This window comes from Danio rerio, chromosome 10, assembly GCF_052040795.2.
Source record: "Danio rerio strain M-AB ecotype USA chromosome 10, GRCz13ab, whole genome shotgun sequence".
NCBI lineage: Eukaryota > Metazoa > Chordata > Actinopteri > Cypriniformes > Danionidae > Danio > Danio rerio.
Window position 1 is genome coordinate 37,180,497 of NC_141030.1, and position 17,336 is coordinate 37,197,832.

The window sequence follows — 17,336 nt, forward strand, 5'->3', positions numbered from 1 at the left end:
AAGGGGAGGGGCTACTAAATGTCCCATCGTCTGTTCCACATCAAATAAAAAAAGGCACATTTCAAAGCACTTCACGGGAGCTTTAAATCTTTTCTGAGGTCAGCCTATATATGGAAATAAAGTTAGAGAGTTAAAATCAATAGCACTTATATATTGTATGTTTCATATACAGTTGAGGTCAAAATTATTAGCCCCCCTGTTTATTTTCTCTCCCCCCCCAATTTCTGTTTAATGTAGAGAAGATTTTTTTTTCAACACATTTCTAAACATAATAGTTTTATTAACTCATCACTAATAACTGATTTATTTTATCTTTGGCATGATGACAGTACAACATATTTTAATAGTTTTTCAAGACACTTCTATACAGCTTAAAATTACATTTAAAGGCTTAACTAAGTTACTTAAGTTATCTAGGCAGTTTAAGGTAATTAATTAGGCAAGTTATTGTATAACGGTGGTTTGTTCTGTAGACTATCGAAAGAAAATATAGCTTGAAGGGACTAATATTTTTGACCTTAAATTGGGTTTAAAAATGTTTAAAAAATGCTTTTATTCTAGCCGAAATAAAACAAATAAGAGTTTCTCCAGAATAATATTATCAGACATACTGTGAAAATGTCCTTGCTCTGTTAAACATCATTCGGGAAATATTTAAAAAAGGAAAAACTGTACCTTACTAAATAATTCTGATTTTCTCATATGGTTTTAATATATAAATCAGTCTGTCTTCGCAGACAGGCCTCATTTAAGCCTCAGCACATGTGTTTAGACTGTAACCTGAGCCACATTCAGGATTAGGTCCTTGCTGCTCTGATCAAGGTTACAAATACCACGTTATGTAGGAGCGATGTGTGCTATGTACATGCCTCACAGCAAGAAGGTTGCTGGATCGAGTCCTGGCTGGGCCATTTGGCATTTCTATGTGGAGTTTGCATGTTCTCCGTGTGTTCAAGTGGGTCTCCGGTGCTCTGTTTTCCCCCACAGTCCAAAGGCATGCGCTATAGGGAAATTGGGCAAACAAAAATTGGCCAAAGTGTGCGAATGTATGGGTGTTTCCCAGTACTGGGTTGCTGCTGGAAGGACATCCGCTGCATGTAACAAATGCTGGAATAGTTGACGGTTCATTTCACTGTGGCAATCCCCTGATAAATAAGGACTAAGCCGAAGGAAAAATGAAAGAATGATGACTTCAGTTAATATTCATCACTGAGCTGAATTGGATTTCAACAGCTCCTAATTTACTTCCCGTGCTCTCCGGCTTAGTACCTTTATTAATCCGGGGCTGCCACAGCAGAATGAACCGCCAACTTATCATGCATGATTTATGCAGCGGATACCCTTCCAGCTGGACAATTTAGACTACCCAATCTACCTGTACCACATGTCTTTGGACTGTGGGGGAAACCGGAGCACCTGGCGGAAACCCACATGAACGCAGGGAGAACATGAAAAACTCCATACAGAAATGCCAACTGAACAGCCGAGGCTCAAACCAGCGACCTTCTTGCTGTGAGGTGACAGCACTACCTACTGCGCCACTGAGATTGTGCATTCATTGAATAAAATAATTAAAGATTTAGTTTTGGCCAGCGTTTTATTTCAACAAAAATAAAAAACAAAGTCAATGTTTTTTCACCCTCTAGATCAGGGTTTCCCAAACTTTTCAGCCCACCCTAAATAACAATGCCAGTGACTCGCAACCTCCAATAATCTCTGAAGTGGTTATAAATATACAAACCTTGCATGCAACAGCAAAAGGAACAATCTATTCTTGGATTAGTTTTGGAGAATGTCACTCTGAGACCTTCCTCCATATTAAGCCGTGGCCCTTGTTTTTAATGTATGTTGAGTACCGCAAAGGTGCCAGAAGGTTTAACATGATGCCATAAAATCAATCTGCTGCATCTGACGCTATTGCCGTGTCTTTATTTTAACATAATCACCGCAGGGGTCGCAGTTCTATGGAAAAAACAATGTAAGGGCTGATGGCTTTTTTTTAATCATCAAGCAACCCCCAAGCCTCCCTTCTTGCCCACTTTGGGAACCACTGGTCTAGATGGCCCATTTTTGAGTCTAAAGGAATCTGTTGGCATAGAAAGCATATTATACAAGTCTACTTAAATATTATAATATTCTTTGTGAAAAAATGTCAAAAAATAGTGAAGAAAAATTCCATCCTCATTCACTGTAATATATATATGTATATATATATATATATATATATATATATATATATATATATATATATAAGCAATATGAATAAGTGTTCATATACATTTGTAATTACTATTAATTTGTATTTATATGATCCTTAAATTTTTTATTATTTTTCTTGTTCTAAGCATGTCATATACGAGTGTTTGCTAAATATATTTAGTATATTGAGTTTTCCAAAAATATTTAGTTTTCCACAAAAAAAGATCATACAGTTTTTAAATGAAATGCGAGTAAATAGCAACATGGTTTGAATATTTGGGTGAACATTCCCTTTAATGCTTAGGCCTCTTTAAAAATCTCACAACCGTTTTCTTGTAGGATGACCAGGTGGTGCTACAGTGTACAGCTACTATCCTGAAGGAGCAGATTAAACTCTGTCTGTCCTGTGAGGGTTTTGGGAATCGCCTGTGTTTTTTAGAAACCACATCTAATGCTCAGGTATGCAACGGCCTTCTGAAATCATAAAATACTGTATGTATGAAACTGTACGGATTACCAGTTTTCTTCACACTTTTGTCATTCTAGAATGTTCCTCCTGATCTGGCGATATGCTGCTTTATCCTGGAGCAGTCTTTATCTGTGCGGGCCCTGCAGGAGATGCTGGCTAACACTACTGAGCTTAATGAGGTTTGTACAGAGCACATATATCAGGAATGAGCTTAAAGTTCACCCAAAAACGTTCTCACTATTTAACTCACACTCTAGGACTTCTAAACTTTTATGCCAAACACCAAATAAGATGTAGTGAGAATCTAGAGAAAAAATTTAATAATCAGCCATTGATTTCCATAGTAGGAATAAGTTACTTTGGAAGCCGATAGCAGCTTACTCCAACATTCTTCAAGATATCTTTCTTTGTCATAAAATCAAAAAAGTTTAGATCCACTGGAGGATATGATATTAATAATGACAGAATATTAATTTTTGGGTGAATCATAGTTTTAAAGTACACATTGTGCTGGGCAACATGGCCCAAAAAATACTACACTATATTTGATTTCTTTAGCTGCGTCCCAAATCGCATACTTATGCACTATTCTACGCCATTTTGTAGTATAAATAGTGTAAGTAGTGCGTTCACACTGAAAACTCTAAAAATAATAAGAGCACTTCAATTACCCGGATGATGCACTCATTCAGCCGCTAAAATGAAGTGTGGAATGATGGACACTTCACGCACTCAACGACCGCAGGTTTGCTTACGTAGCGGAAGGGGCGGAGCTATCGGACGCACATGTTGAATAACTTTATTTAATTTGGATGGTGAAAGCAAAATTCTTTTACGAGAGTGATAATAGCGCCTCCCGATAGTGATTGCGGCAATACTCACGGCAGGTATTATTTGATAATTCGGCCGTTTACTTCAATGATTTGGCAACCGTCAAGCGTCATCAGGGAAACGGTTTGAATTTCCGCTTAGTAAAAAAAACATTAGTGTGCCATTTGGGACGACACTACATACATATACTACCCTGTTGAGTGTGTAAGTGCATAAGTACATAGTGCATGAGTGCATAGTGTATAGTGTGCCATTTGGGACGCAGCTTTTATGTCAGTCAATATCAACTCAGTTCTAATACAATTTATTTCTGTTGCCTATGAATTGTCATCTGTAAAAAATGTACATTCATGATCCCAAAACTTTTCACATTGTTTGCAACCTCACCATGACGATCTCTTCTTTTCCTTCCCTTGTTATCTCTGTTGTTTTAGGCAGTCGATTTGGATAAATGGGTATGTTTCTGTTTCTGTCTTGAAATTAATTGAATGGGATTTTGCTCACTACCATTACTGTTTCTACCTCGCATTACAGCCTCTTTTCAATCCGGTTTTGTTGCTTTAGTTGCATGAGCATTACGGATGCAACCACTGATGTGGAATGTCTGGCTGATATGATAACCCATAACGTGTTACATTTTGAAGCTGATAACCAATATATGCAGCTGAAATACAAATACAAATCTAATACATAAATTCTAATCTTGATATTCATTTTTCTGAACAAACAACATGTGAGAATATTATTTTCTTACTGGGTCAATAACATTAACCTCATGGGGCAGGGGTGGGCAAACTTTGTCCTAGAGGGCCGGTGTCCTGCATAGTTTAGCTGCAACACTGATCAAACACACCTGAACATGCTAATCAGTGTCTTCAAGGTCACTAGAAATCTATAAGCAGGTGTGTGTGATTAAAGTTGGAGCTAAACTGTGCAGGACACCGGCTCTCCAGGACCGAGTTTGCCCACCCCTGTCCTAAGGCTTAGTGGCCACATACGTTGACAGCACATTTTAGCTCTTAAATGGCTATTTAAAATATTTTGAATGTTTTATATTTTGTTACAGACATACAGTGTCATCCTGCAACTGTTTTGCAGCATATCAAATGTCCCAAACACGATTTTTAACTGTCCAAAATGGGCAAAAAATGTTGTTTTTACTTTCTAATAGTCAAAACATATTAAAAAATGTTTATGTTATATATGCATTAAAAAACAGTCAGGAAAAAGAGTTTTATTTAAATTTGGACCACAAGTCCACATATATGGACATAATTTTTTCTCTTAAAGTACATAATATCAAAAGATGATACTTGAGTTTTATTCTAATTAGATACCAATAAGCCCAAATAGCAAAAAATAAATAAAAAATGCATGTAATAAAACACCTTAAGAAGTTTAAAATAAGGCTAGTATCTATATGGCAGTCGATATATTGTGCATCTCTTGGTGAAAATATAAAAGTATGTGGTTAGACTAGATAGAATTGGACTATCGCAGTTACGGTATAGATTACATAATTGTATCTTAATTTCATTCTTGTAATTTTGGGCAAACTTGTTTTTAAGGGTTACAAAATGTGTTTAAAAATGTTATTGTTATTTTGGGCACCATATGTGTCTTGTGCTTAAAATATAATGGCAGATAATAACATAGATAATAAGTCTGCATGTCTTAATTGTGTTTTTCTGCCTTCTTTCTAGTCTTCACAAGGAGGAGGCCACCGCACGTTGTTGTATGGCCACGCTATCCTACTCAGACACACTCACTCTGGCATGGTGGGTCAAATCTCTGAGGAGTGTTTTTAAGAGGCTGTATGCTATAGTTTGTAATCATTCAAATAGTTTAATAGCTTTTTTAGTTGCCAGTGTATAACAATCTTATAATGAATAAAAAAAAACATTTCATGATGTCCTAGAGCAGTTTTTCTCAACCACGTTCCTGGAGGACCACCAGCTTTGCACATGCACTTTCAATGTCTCCTTAACCAAACACACCTGATTCAGATCAGCAGCTCATTAGCCGAGACTAAAAAACCTGGAATGGGTGTGACAGACAAAGGAGACGTTCAAAACATGCAGTGTTGGTGGTGTAGTGGCAATTTTATTTAAGGAGGCTCTCTCAGTGGTCAAGAAGACAAATTCTTAACTAAAGTGTCTCTTAAAGTTTTATTCTTTGCAAATAATCTCTTTTTACCTAGTTTGTAAAACCCACAAGGTCATCAGTGACATACAAGATGAATCACAGTTACATCAGCGCTCAAACTTCATTTTTGACCATCTACATTTCAGCCTCACATCCCAGCCGAACATGTAGTTTGTAAAATCACCATGTACTTATTCAGATCTTGTCTGGTGATAAACAGATGTTAAAGTGGTCACACTTGGTCTAATTTAAACAGTTCATCCACGAAAGAATAAAAGAACAGACCTTTATAACTAGAACAAATGAGCATATAAAATGAATATAAGATGAATAAAATGAATTTCCACCACAGTGGTCCTCCAGGAACGTGGTTGAGAAACACTGTTCCAGAACTCAAACCCTAGTGCCCAAACATTTTCATATGAAGGGCCAAAAACCAAATATCATTGAGTGACATGGGCCGAAGATAAATATACCAAACTATTTTATTTCATAACATTTTTAAATAAATATAAAACGTTACTTTAAATTGTATTATCTAATGCAGTATAAATTTCAACGATAACTTATAGCAATAAAAACATAAACAATCACATTTATAGCAGAATTTTCCTTTGCCTTGATTTGCTCATCAAAGTCTCTGCATTGTTCTCAATTCGTAGGCTGACAGTATTCACATTTAAAACTAAATTACAGTATTGAAATTAAAACATTTAATTTCAGTTAGCTGTTTTTTGTTTTTTGTAGCTTAACAATAAAACAAACAAATAAAGATTACATATACCTTGGGGCGACGCAGTAGCGCAGTAGGTAGTGCTGTCGCCTCAGAGCAAGAAGGTCGCTGGTTAGAACCTCGGCTCAGTTGGCGTTTCTGTGTGGAGTTTGCATGTTCTCTCTGCATTCGCCTGGGTTTCCTCTGGGTGCTCCGGTTTCCCCCACAGTCCAGAGACATGCGGTACAGGTGAATTAGGTAGGCTAAATTGTCCGTAGTGTATGAGTGTGTTTGTGTGTGTGTGTGTGTGTGTGTGGATGTTTCCCAGTGATGGGTTGCGGCTGGAAGGGCATCCGCTGCATAAAACGTGCTAAATAAGTTGGCGGTTAATTCTGCTGTGGCGACCCCGGATTAATAAAGGGACTAAGCCGACCAGAAAATGAATGAATGAATCTCTACCTTGCCATCATTCTCCCTCTTTTCTCAGGGATGGCGGGTCAAATCAAGGGTTACCATGGGCCAACTTTGGCCCACGGGCCCTAGCTTGGGCATCTCTGTCCTAGACTGTCTAAAAACTTGTTGACAGATTTATATAAGAAGCATTTTGAACATGATTTTAATGTTTACTTTAACTTGCAACAAGACCTCTCTCTTCTGTAAAGCATCACACAAATTCTAATAAAATGTTTTATATAACGTAGAAAGAGGTTTTCTGTAATGCATCGCAAATGGGTTATGCACAGAAAAAGATTCATTTGAACCGGAATTGAGAACCACTGGCTTAAGCTGAACTGCAAAATAAACAATGTTTGTATTCATTTTTACTTGATCTCTTTACATGTTGCAGTACCTTAGTTGCTTGACCACATCAAGATCCCTCACAGACAAACTGGCCTTTGATGTGGGCTTGCAGGAGGACTCCACAGGTCTCTGATTTCCATTCGATCAGTATTACAAACATACAGTGCTCGTAAAGGGAAATCTAAAGGAAAGATGTCCGTCTTCTTCTAGGTGAGGCCTGTTGGTGGACCATTCACCCTGCATCCAAGCAGAGGTCGGAGGGTGAGAAGGTCAGAGTGGGCGATGACATTATTCTGGTCAGCGTGTCCTCTGAGAGATATCTGGTAAGGCTTGTGTATAATCAATGCAGTCTGTTTTGGATGGGATATCTAAGAATGTTACAGATTTGCCTGAAACATCTGTCCTGTCAACAGCACCTCTCCTATGCCAGCGGAGACCTGATGGTGGATGCTTCTTTCATGCAGACCCTTTGGAACATGAACCCAGTCTGTTCAGGCTGTGAGCTGGCAGAGGGTAAGCTGAAATCACCACTTTTTTTGATTGCTGGGACATTTCATATTCATCTGGGATCGCAGTTTTAATGGTCGTTTCTGATGCAAAAGTTGTGATCCATAAAATACAAACTTCTAAGTAAACCTGTTTAACCTAAATATTGACCTAATTGAATCACTTAAAAGCATCATATGACCCATTATCATTAATAAGTAAATAAAATTTTATTCTGGTGTACGTTCACTTTTAGGAAGGTTTTTATGCAAATTTTGTAAATTGGACAGTAGAATTTGAATAAATGCCTTCTCATCTGTAAGTTGCTTTGGACAAAAGTGTCTGCTAAATGGTTAAATACAAATGTATATATGTTATTGTTATGTCTTATGACGATTTAGTTTCTTCCTTAAATCAGGTTAAACAAAGAAAAAGACTAATTAAACAAGACGAATTCATGGAAAAATGGTTATAGATATTTACACTTTTATTGATTTGATGCTTGAAAAACATTTTTGTCTTTGATATATATGCGTAATTGTTATATACAAAGAGTGTTTAATGAATAATTTGCTAAAAAATTAATATTTCATAATATTACATTAGAAAAAGTTACATTATAACTGAAAAGTAATAAAACACTAATATTTATATCTGCTTTATTTTCCTTATTTTCACTTGTAATACCTACATGTATTATGCGACCAATATTAATATGCATTTTAAAATTGCCAGTTCAATTTTGTTCAGCTTCTTTCCAACAAATATTTTGCATTATTAAGGGTTTCTGACTGGAGGGCATGTTCTTCGTCTATTTCACGGGCACATGGATGAGTGTTTAACAATTCCTGGCGCGGAGCAGGGCGACGATCAGAGACGGTGAGATACAGTATAAAGCCATATGCTACTATATTTATTTAAACACTTAATCTACACTACAAACAATCGTTACTCCTTTTGCATTGTCTTCCATTTTATTATTTGTATTAATATTATTATTATTATTTTTTTTTAGAAATGCTCACTATGAAGGTGGAGCCGTGTGCAGCCATGCTAGATCTCTCTGGAGACTGGAGCCTCTTCGCATTGGGTTTGTTCTCTTTACATTGACCTTATTCTTCATTGCATAAGTGCGCTCGTTTTGCGATTTGTTTTATAACTTCCGATTCAGTTGTCTATGGCAGAAATGGCTAGGAATACTAAACGGCAGAAAACGGTCAAACTACTTGGTCTACAAACAAGTGTTTACATGACTACACAGACAAAATAGAATAATACAATAAGAAAATATTAGTTTGCGAAATCAAGCAGCAAAACTGTTTTTAACGTCTAAAAATGAATGCAAGTGAATGAGAAAGTCCGAGCCAAAAAGTTTTAAATGGCTGCACCTGCTTGTACACGGAGAATAAGGTGAATAGCCCGAATTCAATTCAATTAAATTCAATTCAGCTTTATTTGTATAGCGCTTTTACAATGTAGATTGTGTCAAAGCAGCTTCACATAAATGGTCATAGTAACTGGAACAGTGTGGTTCAGTAACTGGAACAGTGTAGTTCAGTTTTTAGTGTTTAAGTTCAGTTCAGTTTAGCTCAGTTCAGTGTGATTTAATCATTACTGAGAGTTCAAACACTGAAGAGCCAATTCATCGATGCGTAGCTCTACCAATCCTGAACCATGCGAGGCAGTGGCGACAGCGGAGAGGAAAAAAAAAAACTTCACCTGATGGGAGTGAAGAAAAAAAACCTTGAGAGAACCAGACTCAGTTGGGCACGACCATTTTAATTTCTCCGCTGGCCAAAAGTCTTGTGCAGAACTTCATTCGTCGTGGTTTAGGCTTTCATTCGTCGTGGAACTTTCATTCGTCGAATGCAAAGCACTGCAGGTGAATTGGGTGCAAAATAACTTATATTTATCACCATACTACCCCAGTTGATTACATTGGGAATTGCACATATTTTTTGTGCATATCAAGTTTTTTAAAGTGTTATAATTAAGAATACAAATTAAGCATTATTTAATTTAATTATATCTAAAGTATTCACTAGTTGTCATACATTTTAGCACACAAATCTGAACATTGGATGACATTTTTACAACTTTCAATTTTGATAATCTTAATTTAGCACTTTATAATTCAGAAAATATTGCAAACAGCCAGAAAATTACTATTTTTAAAATAAAATGCTGTATATAATTATAAGGCAAATGATCTATGGGGAGGGCGAGGCAGTGGCGCAGTAGGTAGTGCTGTCTCCTCACAGCAAGAAGGTCGCTGGTTCGAACCTCGGCTCAGTTGGCGTTTCTGTGTGGAGTTTGCATGTTCTTCCTGCCTTCGCGTGGGTTTCCTTCAGGTGCTCTGGTTTCCCCCACAGTCCAAAGACATGCGGTACAGGTGAATTGGGTAGGCTAAATTGTCCGTAGTGTATGAGTGTGTTTGTGTGAATGTGTGTGTGGATGTTTCCCAGATATGGGTTGCGGCTGGAAGGGCATCCACTGCGTAAAAACTTGCTGGATAAGTTGGCGGTTCATTCCGCTGTGGCGACCTCGGATTAATAAAGGGACTAAGCCGACAAGAAAATGAATGAATGAAGGAATGAATGATCTATGGGAAAATCCCTCTGGAAAAATATTTAAAATACAGATATGGATAAAACTGTAAAGTTTAGTTCGTGTAAGTAATGCTGAAGTGAAGATTTATGGCTCAGTGTAGGAGAAAATTAAACATATGTATCGTGATAGAAATTGACAGACAAAGATAAAAATATTTTTAAAAATAAATATAAAAGTGCTATAAAATGAACACTTATTTGAGTGTTATTTTTCCATTATTCTAAAAAATTAAAAAGCCCAAATTCTCAAAACTGACTGGTGCATGAAAAAACATTACCCAACCCCCCTGTAGTCCCGTGCCCCAATAAGCTAATGTTCAATATCATTGTACACAGATGGAGTGGTAGCCACATGAAGTGGGGTCAGTCATTCAGGGTGCGCCACATCACAACAGGCAGGTATCTGTGTCTGGACGAAGAGAAAGGACTCCTGATTGTGGACCCAGAAAAGGCAAATACGAAGCAGTCAGCTTTCTGCTTTCGTGCATCAAAGGTCTGTTCTAACTTGCTGTCTTTGGGATGTTGCTGTTTTAAGAGAGTCTTTTTAAACTAATGTCATGTGACTGAGCAGGAGAAGACAGAAGTAGCTCAGAAACGTGATGTGGAGGGAATGGGGATCCCAGAGATCAAGTATGGCGAGTCCATGTGCTTTGTGCAGCACGTCGCTACAAGTCTGTGGCTCACATATGCCTCGGTGGATGCCAAGTCTGCTCGGCTGGGACCACTGAAGAGGAAGGTATGAGTACTAGCCTAATGTACACTAAAGTTAGTAGACAGTATGGTATTTTTGGGGATTGTGTTAAATATACAGTACAAATGTTTTGTTAAAGGGGGAAATTACACAGGTGTACACACTCTCTCCTTATTAAGACTCTAAGCTTTTTAAAACACCAGTTAAAAAGTAAAATCATAGCTTACTGGTGTATATTCAAACATAAAATATCACAGGTCACAGACTGTTAATGTGAATACGGTTTTCTTATCTTCAGGCTATCCTGCATCAGGAGGGTCACATGGATGATGCTTTGACTGTGGCTCGCTCTCAGACAGCTGAATCGCAGGCTGCCAGGATGATCTACAACACGGCAGGACTTTTCACTCAGTTCATTAAGTATGTCTGCACACAGCTAAAGTCATTTTACACAAAATGATACAACTTGAGGGGGAGTGTAGGATAATATAATTTTCTATTCCCCTTAACAATAATTTAATTCTGCCTAAAGATTTTTTATTAAAGTTTAAAGGTGTCAGTGTATCGTACGGTAGGTATGTGGCTTAAGTAAATTAAAAAAAGATTCACAGATAGTTTTAGATGCTCATTTATATCCACAGGGATTACCCCTAGAATAAAAAGCCAGCTCTACTCTGATGCTAAATTATCATTTTACTTGAAAAAATAGACAGAAAGAGAATTTTTTGGAGTTGTTATTTAATGTTTAATGTAGGTGGAAAAATCAGGCAGGAATTAATATTAACTTTGCACAGTTTTAGGGTGTTTTAGGGTGCTTTCACACCTACACTTTTGTTTCGGAACGTATCTCGTTTGCCCAGTTAGCGCAGTTTGTTTGGCATATGTGAACAGGGCAATCGCGCTCTGTTCTGCGCCAAAGTAATCGCTCCGAGATCACTTGAATGAGGTGGTCTCGGCTCGATTGAAACGAAACCTGGAGCAGTTTGATTGCAGTGAGAAAGCGATCCGATCCGAGCGCGGTTATATCACAGTGTTTTATGGATATGTAATAGGCTTACGGCTATATGAAGAGAGAATTATGAGTATGGCGGGAAGTTTCGCGAGTCTCCGGATGCCCGCAAACGAGTGATGATCTCCCGGTAATCTCGCATCTCCCTCCCAGTCCTCAAATAGGCATCGTCGCGCACCCTTCTCACCCTTCCCCACCGCATCTCTCCTCAGACACGTCGCGCACGCACCCTGTCAATCACCACCAAATCACCACCTCTCCTGACAGCTTAGCGGGACGCTGCAAAATAAACCCTGACCAATGTGAGGAGAGTTTACTCGCACGTGACTTGTTTTAGCTCTTTTGGCCTGATTAGAAACATTGCAGTGTGAAAGTGAACCGCTCCAAGAGCCAAGAGCAACAATGTAACATTTGTAATCTCTGTTTCGGAACAACTGAATCGATTCACAGGTGTGAAAGCACCCTTATTAAACATATTGGTTTCTTTCACTACAGAAAAATGCAGTTTGAGCTGAGTGATGTGACACAATGCATAAGCATGCAGTAAACACTTGTACTCAACAAAATCTAAAATTAAACATCTTATGCCTCTTCGGGGTAGAGCTGGATAAATGTATAATTTATATATTCTACATTTTGCATTCTAATGAGCTATAAACACTTCGTTCTGGTCTCACTGCCTCTCCCGTTTTCAAAATAAGAGTTCCACATAAAACAATAAATACTAATATGTTTAAAACAAGCTTAGATAAGCTTAAAAATAAGGTGAAAATGATAATTGTTGTAATCTCACTAGAAAACGTTAATTGCTTTATCGTTGCTCAAAACTTTAATTGACCAATCAACTATTTATGGGTAGCCCTTCACTGGTTTAACAAAAAAATGTGTATGGTTGTATGGTATGGAAAACATTTACTTGCTGTTGCAGGGGTTTGGACTCTCTAAGTGGGAAGAGTAAATCTCCAGGACCTTCCCCTTCTCTGCCTCTAGACGCCATAGTTCTGTCATTGCAGGATCTCATCTTCTATTTCCGACCTCCAGAAGAGGAGCTGGAACATGAGGAGAAGCAGACCAAACTGCGCTCCTTAAGAAACCGCCAGAATCTCTTCCAAGAGGAGGTTAGACATCCTCAAAAATACATATGGATACAAAGAAAAAAATCCAATCTTTCATTCAGTGTATGTAGCAAAAAATAAATACATTTTAATGCACAAACACAAATCCAGCTTCTGCTTTGTTGCACAGGGCATGATCACTCTTGTATTGGACTGTGTTGATCGGTTGAATGTCTACAACACTTCAGCCCACTTCTCAGAATTTGCTGGAGAGGACGCAGCCGAGTCGTGGAAAGAGATCGTCAACTTATTTTATGAGCTGCTGGGTTTGTCTCTGTTTACTCATGATTGTATGATGCAATTTAAAATGATGTACTGTTGTTAGGAAAATGGAATTCGCTTGTAAAATGTTTTTTTTTTCTCGTTCAGCATCTCTGATCAGAGGAAACAGGGCAAACTGTGCTTTGTTCTGTGATAATCTTGACTGGTTGGTCAGCAAACTGGATCGTCTGGAGGCATCCTCGGGTAGGAAGCAATCATTTATTTAGACTCCAAATAAAGGCTTTTGGGATTGATTGTTTTGCATAAAGTGTATGCAAAATTTATGTTTGCTGACTGATACTTACAGCACATTTTTGACATAAATGACCAGTCAGAAGCTTAAAAAAATGAAGAATAATAATTCAAATTATTATTAATTATTAAATAATTGAGCATGGCGAGACGGAATCTGCGGACGTTTTTTGCTATTTCTGCAGAGAATTTTGGTAAAAATCTGCGGATTTCTGCGGAATTATTTTGGGAGTATCATAACAAAAACCTTAATTAGTTAAATAAAAAATAATATCTTTTTAACTTGTATTTAATGTTTCAATTGCAAATCTAATTAGATTCACTTTATTTGGTAAACTAAGCCAGTCCCCCATAAAATATATATACTAAAAGACGGAAAATATTACTTTACAAACTGCATTGTACATAAATCAGATGAACATTTTCATATTAGTCAATAATATTACTGAAATTAATTAAAAACTAAATAAATTTAGATTTACACACATTTACTCAAGTAAATAAACAGAATTAATGATGGGCTAAAAATCTGCAGAAATCTGCGGAATTCTGCGCAAAATCTGTGGAAAATCTGCGGAATTCTGCATGCGCAGATTCCGTGTGGGCCTAATCAAGAGCAACATTTTTATTGTGGAAAAAAAAAACAGCAACTAATTTTAGCCTCTACATAATAACATATTACACAAGAATCATTAAATTAGATAATACTGTAGATATTTAGAGTTTAATATTTTAACCCTAATAGAAGTTTAAACAAAATGACATTGACAAAATGGCATACGGTCCAGTTTAATGAAAAGAGCCCGAATTAACTGTATTCTAGTTGGGCGTTAATTAATATTTGCTGAATAAAAAAAAATGTATTCTTTTAAAAGAAAAATCTTATTGACCCTAAAGTTGTGAATGGTAATGTATATGTTTTTATGTTAATTGCCAGGTATTCTGGAGGTGCTTTATTGTATCCTAATTGAAAGCCCTGAGGTGCTTAACATCATCCAGGAAAACCACATCAAATCTATCATTGCACTTTTGGACAAACATGGACGCAATCACAAGGTTGATATCGTTTTATCATCTAGGCTGGAAGCTTTTCTGGAGTGTGTCTTCAATTTCAACTAACCACATGCTCTACTGTGTAGGTTTTAGATGTTCTCTGCTCATTATGCGTGTGTAATGGTGTTGCTGTGAGGTCCAATCAGAATCTGATCACTGAAAACCTGCTTCCCGGACGGGATCTTCTCCTTCAGACCAACATCATCAATTATGTTACCAGGTCTGGCTCAGTATGACTAAAATATATATTTATTTTTTATTAAAGCAGGGGTGTAAAAAGTACTTAAAATTATACACAAGTGAAACTACAGATTTTGAGTGGAAATAAACACTTTAATAAAGTAAAGAAGAAAATACAATTAATTTAAACTGTAATTAAGTATGGAAGACGAGAACGTACCCTAGAAAACAATAAAAGGTAGATGAAAGTTTTGTTTCATCATATTGAAACATCCTGTTATTAAAGTAAAATAAGTTTCATAAAGTAATTGGTCAGACAGACATCCAGGGCATGTCTGGAAATCTCACACAGCTCTTTACTTTCTTCCACAACTCCCCAATCCTCTTTACTTTCGTCCACGAGACAACCTCAGACTCTCCCACCCCACCGCTCTTCACTTTCATCCGACATCTCTTCCTCTTCCGGTAACATGCCGGATCTGTTACCCCGATCTGTTCCAGGACCTCACAATTTACAAATTAAGCACTGCAGACATCCAACGTTTTGTTAAAGGAGGAAAACTAAAAAAATGTAATGGCAAAGATCAAAAACATTAGAATGTGATAGTCAAAATATATTATAACACTGTTTATACATTCCTAGAAAGATTGCAAGCATCCTTTACAACTAATTTAATATCAAATGTTAATTTAAACACTTATTTTAAAAGATAAAAACATAATTTTTTCTTATTTTTGACACTAAAATATTAGCTGTAAATCAAATTCTCATGACTGGATTTTATTTCCACACAATCTTGTACATTCTGCCAGCACACTAAAAGACAGCTAAGCAAAAATTAAGGGACCCTTTAAAATACTCTAGATTTATCAGATTTGTTTAGGTGTGTGTTTGGGTAAAATGTGAATATTTGTTGTATTCTATGAACCTCTAATAACATTTCTTCCAAATTTTAAATACACATTTTGTCAATTTAACAACAAAGTTTCTTCTTCTGATTTTTTCTTGAGTAAAAGTAAACAAAAATAATCCGGAAGAAGAAGAAAATTACTCAAAAATTACTCAAACATTTTTCACCCCAGGATAAAATGAGATTTTTGTACTCATGTTTGGTGTTTTTCAGTATGAGACCCAACATTTTTCTGGGCACGTGTGAAGGCTCGACTCAGTATAAGAAGTGGTATTATGAGTTGATCGTTGACCATGTGGAGTCTTTCCTGACCGCTCATCCATTTCACCTTCGTGTTGGCTGGGCTTTGACGGAGGGCTACAGCCCGTATCCAGGAGGTGGAGAAGGATGGGGAGGCAATGGAGTTGGAGATGATCTACACTCTTATGGTTTTGATGGGTTGAATCTGTGGACAGGTGAGATACATAGAGAACATCATAAAAGTATCATAAAAATCATTTTCATTAACATAGATTTCTTCCCCTGTACCAGTGCTCATGGCAATGAACAAAAATGCATTCATTTAAAACAATTTAACCCTTTAAATGTATAATTATTTACATAATGTGTGTTTTTTTTGTGTGTTTTTGTATATAGAAAACTATGCTGCAAAAAAGTAGACTAGGTGCCACAATATGGGTTAAAATAATAAATCCATAATTAAATTGTAATTGAAAAGCAATAAACCATTTTTATTAATATAAAAAAAACTATGAATATATTGTTTTGATTGTTATATGATGTCTTTGAATCTTTAATGTAAGTCTCGTTTTTATTTATTCAATTTTTTTTTTGTTTTTTTTTTCTTCTATTTCTGGATTTCAATGTTTGGTTGTTTTGTGTACCCAATGTGGAAAACCGTATGTACCATACATTACATCTTTATGCAAATTTAGAAACTGCAATAATAAAAAAGAAAATTATGATGCTGCTATTATTTTCCGGATACCAATGACAATTTTTTTGGATTATTACAGTATTAGATAAGTCTAATCACTAGTAATCAGACACAACATTGATTTTGACACATTATTTTTTGGCAGTGTCACATTTTTAAAAACTACCATTTACACGCATACAAATTTCTAACTATATACAGTTGAAGTCGGAATTGTTAGCCCCCCTGAATTATTAGCCCCCGTTTATTTTTTCCCCAATTTTTGTTTAATGGAGAAAAGATTTTTTCAACACATTTCTAAGCATAATAGTTTTAATGACTCGTTTCTAATAACTGATTTATTTGATCTTTGCCATGATGACAGTAAATAATATTTGACTAGATATTTTTCAAGACACTTCTATACAGCTTAAAGTGACATTTAAAGACTTAACTAGGTTATTTAGGATAACTAGGCAGGTTAGGGTAATTAGGCAAGTTATTGTATAATGATGGTTTGTTCTGTAGATTATCGAAAACAAAAATAGCTTAAAAGGGCTAATCATTTTGACCTTATAATGGTTTTTAAAAATTTAAAACTGATTTTATACTCGCCAAAATAAAATAAATAAGACTTTCCCCTGAAGAAAAAATATTATCAGAAATACTGTGAACATTTCCTTGCTCTGTTATACA

The 17,336-nt window shown here is 36.4% G+C and overlaps 1 protein-coding gene across 9 annotated transcripts in view; it reads left to right on the forward strand.

The window, feature by feature from the left end:
* The window catches only part of ryr1a (ryanodine receptor 1a (skeletal)), a 129,479-nt gene that overhangs the window by 4,608 nt on the left and 107,535 nt on the right, over positions 1 to 17,336 (forward strand). For all 9 annotated transcript variants that reach the window (XR_015501323.1, XM_087271025.1, XM_087271028.1 and 6 more), the window contains exons 2-19: positions 2,539 to 2,658; positions 2,746 to 2,847; positions 3,934 to 3,954; positions 5,203 to 5,277; positions 7,204 to 7,282; positions 7,368 to 7,480; positions 7,571 to 7,670; positions 8,426 to 8,522; positions 8,659 to 8,733; positions 10,589 to 10,745; positions 10,824 to 10,988; positions 11,242 to 11,363; positions 12,881 to 13,070; positions 13,198 to 13,333; positions 13,437 to 13,532; positions 14,518 to 14,636; positions 14,720 to 14,853; positions 15,938 to 16,179. Coding sequence is in view for 8 of the 9 variants with exons in the window: in XM_087271025.1 (XP_087127151.1) it covers positions 2,539 to 2,658; positions 2,746 to 2,847; positions 3,934 to 3,954; positions 5,203 to 5,277; positions 7,204 to 7,282; positions 7,368 to 7,480; positions 7,571 to 7,670; positions 8,426 to 8,522; positions 8,659 to 8,733; positions 10,589 to 10,745; positions 10,824 to 10,988; positions 11,242 to 11,363; positions 12,881 to 13,070; positions 13,198 to 13,333; positions 13,437 to 13,532; positions 14,518 to 14,636; positions 14,720 to 14,853; positions 15,938 to 16,179 (2,143 nt within the window). In the remaining variant the exon portion in view is untranslated. The remainder of the gene's footprint in view (positions 1 to 2,538; positions 2,659 to 2,745; positions 2,848 to 3,933; positions 3,955 to 5,202; positions 5,278 to 7,203; positions 7,283 to 7,367; positions 7,481 to 7,570; positions 7,671 to 8,425; positions 8,523 to 8,658; positions 8,734 to 10,588; positions 10,746 to 10,823; positions 10,989 to 11,241; positions 11,364 to 12,880; positions 13,071 to 13,197; positions 13,334 to 13,436; positions 13,533 to 14,517; positions 14,637 to 14,719; positions 14,854 to 15,937; positions 16,180 to 17,336) is intronic.